Source organism: Salmo salar, chromosome 05 (genome assembly GCF_965601325.2).
Source record: "Salmo salar chromosome 05, fSalSal1, whole genome shotgun sequence".
NCBI classification, from domain to species: domain Eukaryota; kingdom Metazoa; phylum Chordata; class Actinopteri; order Salmoniformes; family Salmonidae; genus Salmo; species Salmo salar.
This window is the reverse complement of record NC_138295.1, coordinates 59,232,977-59,242,170: the sequence shown is the minus strand read 5'-3', so window position 1 is coordinate 59,242,170 and position 9,194 is coordinate 59,232,977. Positions and strand designations below refer to the sequence as shown.

Here is a 9,194-nt window from a genome sequence, read left to right as displayed (position 1 = left end):
AATCAACAGCCTGGTCAACTCAAGGTGAAGGAGATGTCGTGCTGCACGAGGCAAATGGTTGTCACAACAGATACTGACTGGTTCTGATCCACGCCCTTACATTCTTTCAAAGGAATCTATTACCAACAGATGCATATCTGTATTCCCAGTCATGTGAAATCCATAGATTAGGGTCTAATGAATTTATTTCAATTGACTGATTTCCTGATATGAACTGTAACTCAGTAAAATCTCTGAAGTTCTTGCATTTATACTTTTATTCAGTATTTTCAGTTCAGACAGCATACATTGTATTTGCTGCATCCCAAAAATGTATAGTATGTAGAGAGGAACACCCAGTTAAATATACAAACATAACAAGTGACAGAGATGAATGAATGTTAAGGTGATATGACATTGAAAGACATGACGTGGGTGCTTGGTTTCAGCATATTCTCTCATTGCATTTTAGGTGTGTTGCAGATCAAAAAAATATTATTCTCATAAATCTACCTACCCCCTTTCTATGTGCCCTCTAGACATACTGTATTTCAGCCTTTTTAGGGATAGAGGGAATCCGTTTGAAAAATACTAATTACACCTTGATTATGACAGACATTTGTTTATTAGCAATGATACACAGTCCATTCAGTGATTTATTGGTTTATTAATAAAAGTTAATGAGATCTTGATTTAAAGTCAAGTCATAAGCATAATCAAATATTCTTATTGAGTGTGGCAGGTAGCCTAGTGGTTAGAGCATTGGGCCAGTAACTGAAAGGTTGCTGGATTGAGTCCCCGAGTTGACAAGGTAAAAATCTGTCGTCCTGAGCAAGGCAGTTAAACCACTGTTCCCTGGGTGCCGTGGGTGTTGATTAAGGCAGCCCCCCACACCTCTCTGCTGCAGAGGGGTTGATTTAAATGCGGAAGGCATTCAGTTGTACAACTGACTAGGTATCCACTTTATTTGTTAGGGGCCTTTCTGAACACGCCAAGTCACCTTGCATCATGATTAGGTGTACAAAATGATATCCAACTGTATTATGTCAGTTGCCAACAACTCATTTTTAAAGAAATGCCTCTGACCTCAGAGCAGTTATTATGCGAAGGATAAATGCTTCTATATTGACTGAATTTATACAACAGGATTTGGTCATACACACTAAACAGTCATTATTGTGGCCCAGACACATTGGCTAGACAGACCCCAAAGGCAAAGTCTTCAAAGGCTAGTTAATCTGACTGACAAAAGTGCAAGCTAGAACAAACTCAAGGAAGACTATTTGACATTGTGAGCTCCCTAATTGGTGTACCATTCCAAACAAAGAAATGCATCCACTCATATGCAGTCAACGCCATCCGTAATTGTTATTTTATTTACACTAGTATTTACAGAGCGCTTCTCCTTTCTTTGTGGAGGGCTGCAGAGTGGAGAAACTACACCCCCATTCACTTACAAATTCATATTTACTTCTGTCAGCTTCTCAATGCTGGTTTCTGGATGCATTGTTGTTCTGCATCTATTGTGTAATATTGACAGCCTCCGCATCATTAGTAGTGAAAAAAAAGGTGAGCCTACCACAGTCACGAATATAGCCCGGCGTTGCCTATAAAAGGAAAAAGAACAGCATCAAGCGACACTCAACCTCTTGAAGACCCATGATCAGGTAAGCCTCTTCGCTCTGCAAGAATTACAGATCTTTAGAGCATTAACTATTCGAGAACACGCATGCTAAAATATGAATTCATCAGTCTCCGTGATGTGCAAAGGCTAGTCTCTTGATTCTCAAAGGATTTCCTATTTTTATTGTTTAGTAACATTTTCGCTTATGGCTATCAATGTGAATAGGTTAGTGAGAAAAGACTAAAGTTGATGTTAAAATAAGGTAACAAAAATGCCATAGATGCTATCATACAGTTGTGCAAAGGTTCTGACAACAGGTCAACTAAGGCAAGGTACTCCATACTGATCATGTGGATTCTTATTCTAGATAGGTGCAGTCTCTCTCTCCCGGATTTCAGACACAATGTTTGCGATATTGGTTTGCATCCTGACACTGCATGACGTGTACTCTGCGTGCAATATGGTAAGTACTCCTACTAATTGCTGAAAAGAAAACCACATATGTAATCTGAAACAGTACATTAGATGTGAGGGCAATTACATGTTATAGTATTTATGAAAGATCTTATTCTGAAAGCTTTTCATTCTTTCCCTTGAGCCATCTCCTACTGCTGTGTCCACAGTCAAGTAAGTACAATGCCTTACGAACATTCTAACACAGTGCCCAGTGAAAGTCTACACACCCCTTGCACAGCCTCCGCATTTTGCTGCCTTAACATTTAAAAAGCGATTCATTTTCATATGTTCCCCAACCTACTCCAGATTGTAAAAGTGAAAGACTGTTATAGAACATTTTCCAAATCAATTCTAAATTAAATGAAAATGTCTTGATTGCATATGTCTTGACACCCCAGAGTTCATACTTGGTTGAAGCACCTTTGGCAGCCCTTAAAGCATTGAATCATTTTGAATTATCAATATTCAAACCTTTTTTAAGGAGATTTAGTTCAGGATTGAGACTGGACCATTGAGGGACAAGTAAACACCTCTTGGAAAGCCATTCAGGTATGTCTTTGGCATTAAAATAGTTATAATTTTCCTGAGAAAAAAAAAAACCTCCTGGTTGGTATTATGGTGGCAGCATCATGTTATATGTATTGCTTGTCATCGGCAGGGACTGGGGAGTTTGTCAATTTCAAAATAAATATGAAAGCCGCAAAGCCCAGGTAAATATTGACAAAACCCCCCCCTCCTCAGTCTTCTGAAAACCCTGGGATAGAGTTGTATTTTTCAGTGAGACAATTATACCTAATCTTATGTCAGACACACCCGAATGGATTTCCAAAAGGTGTTGTGTCGTCGAGTGGTCTGGACTCAGTCCTGACATAAATCTGCTTGAAAAGAGGTTTAAATATGCTTTCCATCAATGATACCCAACCAAATTTACTGCGCTTGAGCAATTTTGACAAAAAATAATTGGCATATGCTGCCCTAAGAGTTGTGCAAAGTCGGTAGAATGTTATTCTAAATTATTTACATCTGTAATGGCTGCTCCACCAAGTATTAACTCTGGGGTGTGAAGACATACGCAAAAACAAAACATCTTTGTTGTTGTTGTTGTTGTGTGTTTACATTTTCTATAACTTTATTTTACTTCAGAAAGGTGGAGTAGGTTGAGTAGATCTGTACTGTAGGAGAGAAAAAAAACACCGCATTTAATCCCTTTCAATTTCATGCAGCAAAACGTGAAGACTGCAAACGATGTGTACTTTCACTATCCTCTACCAACATGATTCTAAACTAATTCAACTGGATTTAGTCATTACACACAATGTTTAATTCATCATGTGCTGTTTTTCAAAAGAAAGTGGATTGATTTGGGACTCATAATCAAGATGTTGGAAAAGATATTAGGAGTAAATAGTTGCTTTGTATTATGGTTTAGTGAAGAATTTACCTGTGGGGTAAGTAATGTGCATATAATCCCACAATATAATGTGTGTGTGTGTGTGTGTGTGTGTGTGTGTATAGAAATTTGCCCAAACAACACAGTAGTTCAAGCTGAGATCCTTAACCAGCACAACGCCTTCCGGAGAGCGGTTACGCCAACTGCTAGAAACATGCTCAAGATGGTACGCTTTCATGATTCATATACTTTCCATCAGTAACAACCTCAGAATCAATGTTTCCATCGTAAAGGGTATAATCCCTGATATGTAATTCATAGAGCAGCCCTATGGTATACTCCTTGGACACTAGTATGTGGATGTCAGTCTTGTGGATGGCATTATTCTAGAGCTTTTTGTATCTGATCTTCAGAACTGGAGTGAGGAGGCAGCGGCCAGTGCTCAGGCTTGGGTTGACACCTGCTCCATGGATCATGGCCCACCCAGCAGTCGCATGCTTGGCGGTACGGTTTCCCCTTTGTCTCTCCTTGACATCTCTTGTCTTTCCTCTGATGTAGAGCAAACTAAGACAAATATATTTTATTGATTCATGCAACTCAAGACTTTCGCTGCAATGGTATCAATGTGAGCGCAATCTTAAGCTCAAATATATTTGGAATGTCATGATTTCTTATCACCAGTGACAATGGTAGCTTACCTGTTATCTTATATTTGTTCACATCTTAAATCCTGCATTCAAATACATTTTAGTCAACTGTTCCAGCTTGATTTCACTGTTACACACCTACAGTATGTAGTAAACTTTTCCATGCATGCTTTACTTTTGAACAGATTACGAAATGGGTGAGAACCTGTTCATGTCCTCCGCTTTTAGGAACTGGACTGCAGTAGTTACAGCCTGGAACAGTGAGGTCAAAGATTACTCCTATCCCAATGGATCTATCAATGGTAAACCCATCGGCCACTACACACAGGTAACATTCATCTTATGTGCAGATACATTATGACATGAAGAAAGTATTCAGACCCCTTGACTTTTTCCACATTTTGTTACGTTAGCCTTATTCTAAAATGGATTAAATAAAACAACTTCCTCCACATACAATACCCCATCATGACGAAGCAAAAACATTTTTTTTTTTTAATTTTGCACATTTATTAAAAACAAAAAACAGAAATACCTTATTTAAATAGGTATTCAGACCCTTTGCTATGAGACTTGAAAACAGGATGCACCTGAGCTCAATTTCCATTGATCATCCTTGAGATGTTTCTACAACTTGATTGGAGTCCACCTGTGGTAAATTCATTGATTGGACATGATTTGGAAAGGCACACACCTGTCTATGTAAGGTCCCACAGTTGACAGTGCATGTCAGAGCAAAAACCAAGCCATGAGGTCGAAGGAATTGTCTGAGAGCTCCGAGACAGGATTGTGTGAAGGCACAGATCTTGGGAAGGGTACCAAAAAAATATCTGCAGGTCCCCAAGAACACAGTGGCCTCCATCATTCTTAAATGGAAGAAGTTTGGAACCAACAAGACTCTTCCTAGATCTGTCTGCCCGGCCAAACTGAGCAATCAGGGGAGAAGGGCCATGGTCAGAGAGGTGACCAAGAACCCGATGGTCACTCTGACAGAGCTCCAGAGTTCCTCTGTGGAGATGGGAGAACCTTCCAGAAGGACAACTATCTCTGCAGCACTCCACCAATTAGGCCTTTATGGTAGAGTGGCCAGACAGATGCCACTCCTCAATAAAAAGACACATGAAAGCCCACTATGAGTTTGCCAAAAGGCACTTAAAGGACTCTCAGACCATGAGAAACAAGATTCTCTGGTCTGATGAAACCAAGATTGAACTATTTGGCCTGAATGCCTAGCGTCACATCTGGAGGAAACCTGGCACAATCCATACAGTGAAGCATGGTGGTGGTGTCAGCATCATGCTGTGAGGATGTTATTCAGCGGCAGGGACTGGGAGACTAGTCAGGGTAGAGGCAAAGATGAACAGAGCAAAGTACAGAGAGAGATCCTTGATGAAAACCTGCTCCAGAGTGATCAGGATCTCAGACTGTGGCAAAGGTTCACCTTCCAACAGGACAACGACGCTAAGCACACAGCCAAGACAACGCAAGAGTGGCTTCGGGACAAGTCTCTGAATGTCCTTGAGTGGCCCAGCCAGAGCCCGGACTTGAACCCGATCAAACATCTCTGGAGAGACCTGAAAATAGCTGTGCAGCAACATTCCCCATCCAACCTGACAGAGCTTGAGAGGATCTTCAGAGAAGAATGGGAGAAACTCCCCAAATACAGGTGTGCCAATCTTGTAGCATCATACCCAAGAAGACTCGAGGCTGTAATCGCTGCCAAAGGTGCTTCAACAAAGTACTGAGTAAAGGGTCTGAATACTTATGTAAATGTGATATCAGTTTTTCTTATTTGATAACAGATATCAGTTTATCTTTTCGGATAACAAAAAACAGTTTTTGCTTTGTCATTATGGGATATTGTGTGTAGATTGATGACTCAAAAAAAACTATTTATCAATTTTAGAATAAGGCTGTAACCTAACAACAAAAAAGTAAAAGGGTCTGAATACTTTCCAAAGGCACTGTGCAACATCTGATCAAATCACAGGTTCTATAGGCCCATTTATAGAGAAACAGTCTGAGGCCGATATCAAAAAGAACAATAAGTTTAATGAATCAGGTATAAGTTTGCTTGTTTAAAAAATGTACAGTAAAACAATCCGAAAACACACCTCCGTTCCTTTCACTGGATGGCTCTATCAATTTCTAAATATCTACAGTGCTTCCACAGAGACAACTGACCACGTTCACAACGGACCAAAAACAGTGACAAACAACTTCTGCATGAAAGAAAACAGCAGTTAGCCACTGCATCTACACAAACACTAACTATTTTAGAAATACAAAATGGATTTACTTAAACAGTCAATATACTGCTTGGACCCCCATGAACATCTCTCCAAACACATCAAAGACAACTGCACCATAACTTTCAAAGTAATACATGTGCTGTCAAATTTGAATAAACAAACACAGATAGAGAAATAAACATACCTTGTGAACCGATTTGACCACACCCAAAACAGAGTGCACAGCAACAACACTATACAGTCATAACACTGGACCTTTAGGTACAAAAGGACCCGCAATGGACTATGGGGTATTTTTTATACATTTGACATGTCCACCACTAATTAGGGTCAGATAGGAAACACACACCAAAACTACAGTTTATATTCTGTCACGTATATTTTCAGGGATATTTAATCGCATATATCTGTTGACACCAAAGGAGTATACTTACAAAATAGATTACTAACTTATTGACATTTCTTTTGGTAGCAATTTCAGTCATTGTATTGTACATACACTGAGTATACCAAACATTAGGAACACCTTCCTAATATTGAGTTGCACCACCACAAACCGGTGCGCCTGGCACCTACTACCATACCCCGTTCAAAGACACTTAAATCGTTTGTCTTGCCCATTCACCCTCTGAATGGCACACATACACAATCCATGTCTAAATTGTCTCGAGGCTTAAAAATCTTTCTTTAATCCGTCTCCTCCCCTTCATCTACACTGATTGAAGTGGATTTAACAAGTGACATCAATAAGGGATCATAGCTTTCAGCTGGATTCACCTGGTCAGTCTGTCATGGAAAGAGCAGGTGTTCTTCGTTCTTAACATTTTGTATACTGTATATTGTTATGGACCATTGTGCTACACCTGCAATAACACCTGCTAAATATGTTTATGCGACCAAGAAAATGTGATTTGATTTGCTATGCTGTATGGTAGTCAGAGAGGTGTGTAGTTACCGACAAGTGTCATCATGGTTATTTGCCAATGAAACTCTGATAACACTAAACTGCATTTCCTTTCATATAGGTGGTTTGGAACAGTTCATACAAGGTTGGCTGTGGTGTGGCCCTGTGTCCTGGTTCAGTCTACTTCTATGGATGCCAATACTACAGAGCGTATGTTGCGCCAATCACACCCAAAATGCACCTAACACCTGTGTACAATTTCACCCTATTTGCTATAACTGGTAGTGGAAGGTAGGCATCATCCAGCAATCATTTCAATACTTTGGTTAACAGGGGAAACTACAAAGGAGTGGCTCCATACAAGGAAGGAGCTACATGTGCTGACTGCCCCAACTCCTGCGAAAATAAGCTTTGCAGTAAGTATCAGACGGGATGAAAACACATGCATGCCGTCTAAAATCTTACCAATATGACTCAGCAATGTTAGTGATGCCTTTTAAAAACATGTTCACACGGTTCAATGTACAATAATCACCAAATATAAACTGTCAACATACAATGAATTGACTGCCAATGTTTATTCTCATGTGTCATTTCAGCCAATCCCTGTCCTTACATAAACAAGTATTCCAACTGTGACGCCATGAAAAAACAGGCCGGGTGCACCAATCCTTTGGTGTACGCCTGGTGTCCTGCCCTCTGCCTGTGCACCTCCCAAATCTCATGAAACCACCAGACCTCTTCAAAATGGTCCACTGAAAGATAACTTTGAATGATTCCTCTGTTGTTTCCTTGTCTATGAGAAGATACACCTGGCTGATCTTTCTACTGTACTTCTGGTGAAGTCAGTTAATTTGAAAAATACTAACTATCACTAATAATATCTTAATTATCACTGTAGGTCTAAGGTACAGTTAAAACATTAAAACATTATTCTTATTCTGGGGGTAACATAAGGTGTCTAACCTATAGTAACTAATGTTAGTTGGAAGCGTAGCAATTTATTTTGTTCCCTTTTATTGATTTCAATGTCTTCATACCAATTTGACCCCCCAAAAAATCTGCATTTGATTTGCATGCAAGTTGAATAAGAATATCTTCTACATTTTGAGAAGGCAATATTTCCATCAGTTACTGTAACAGTGAACATTTTGATAATTCCATTTCTGCTAATAAACTACACAGTAATATGGTTATACAGAACTGTAATACCTCAACACATTGAACTTTAAGTTGATTCAGGGCATCATTTTATGTTTGATGAAATGCAAGGAATGCTGCTCATAATTTTCTCTATCAACATGAAATGTTTTCACGTGACAGAATTATATAACCCTTATTGTTTTCCTCAATCACATTAAATGATCATGAAGATTAATTCATGGAGTCTGTGTTAATGGTTTTACAACCCCCCAAAGCGCAACCTCTTCTTATGTTTTTAAATGGGCAACTGAGATGATGGAAATAGAACCAAAGGCCTCAGTAGTCACTCTCAGATAGTCAGCGTCACCACCAGATGCCTCTGTTGTACAACAGTACATTCTGTATCAGAATAACATGACTATCTGCAGGCTTGATATACACCGTCCCTTCTCGTGTCCCTTACAACATCCTGGAACTGATCAATAGGTCTTTTTAACAATTGGTTTATGTGAACTAATCCTTAATAAGAAAAAATTGCACATGACTTTAATAAGAACCCTGAGAAGGCAACACAAGGTGGAACTGGCACGCTGATATAGAGGTAAGGTAGTCTGCAGTATATTTAATGTCTGGAAATTGATGCAAAAAGGTTCAATTGAACTGTTTATGGTCATGTCTAATGTGTAGGCTGCATAAACTTCAGCAATGCATACCCTCCTGCACATAAACTCAGACATGGTTAACTTTGACTAAAATATTAGAATGTAAACTGTAAGGATCCTTTTTGAATAGCTAAAGT

General features: G+C 39.3%; 1 protein-coding gene across 2 annotated transcripts; it reads left to right on the top strand.

The window, feature by feature from the left end:
* Positions 1-1,534: 1,534 nt before the first annotated feature.
* LOC106605273 (cysteine-rich venom protein ophanin) lies at positions 1,535-8,630 on the top strand. 2 transcript variants are annotated; one of them, XM_045718421.2, is made up of 8 exons: positions 1,535-1,646; positions 1,971-2,070; positions 3,575-3,675; positions 3,863-3,953; positions 4,282-4,424; positions 7,374-7,462; positions 7,586-7,668; positions 7,852-8,630. In XM_045718421.2, the coding sequence occupies exons 2-8, from the start codon at positions 2,007-2,009 to the stop codon at positions 7,977-7,979; spliced, it is 699 nt and encodes a 232-aa protein (XP_045574377.1). In that variant the 5' UTR covers positions 1,535-1,646; positions 1,971-2,006; the 3' UTR covers positions 7,980-8,630. The 2 variants fall into 2 exon arrangements, with proteins under 2 accessions (XP_045574377.1, XP_014056205.1); XM_014200730.3 differs by lacking the exons at positions 1,535-1,646; positions 1,971-2,070 and adding an exon at positions 2,105-2,230.
* Positions 8,631-9,194: the final 564 nt, after the last annotated feature.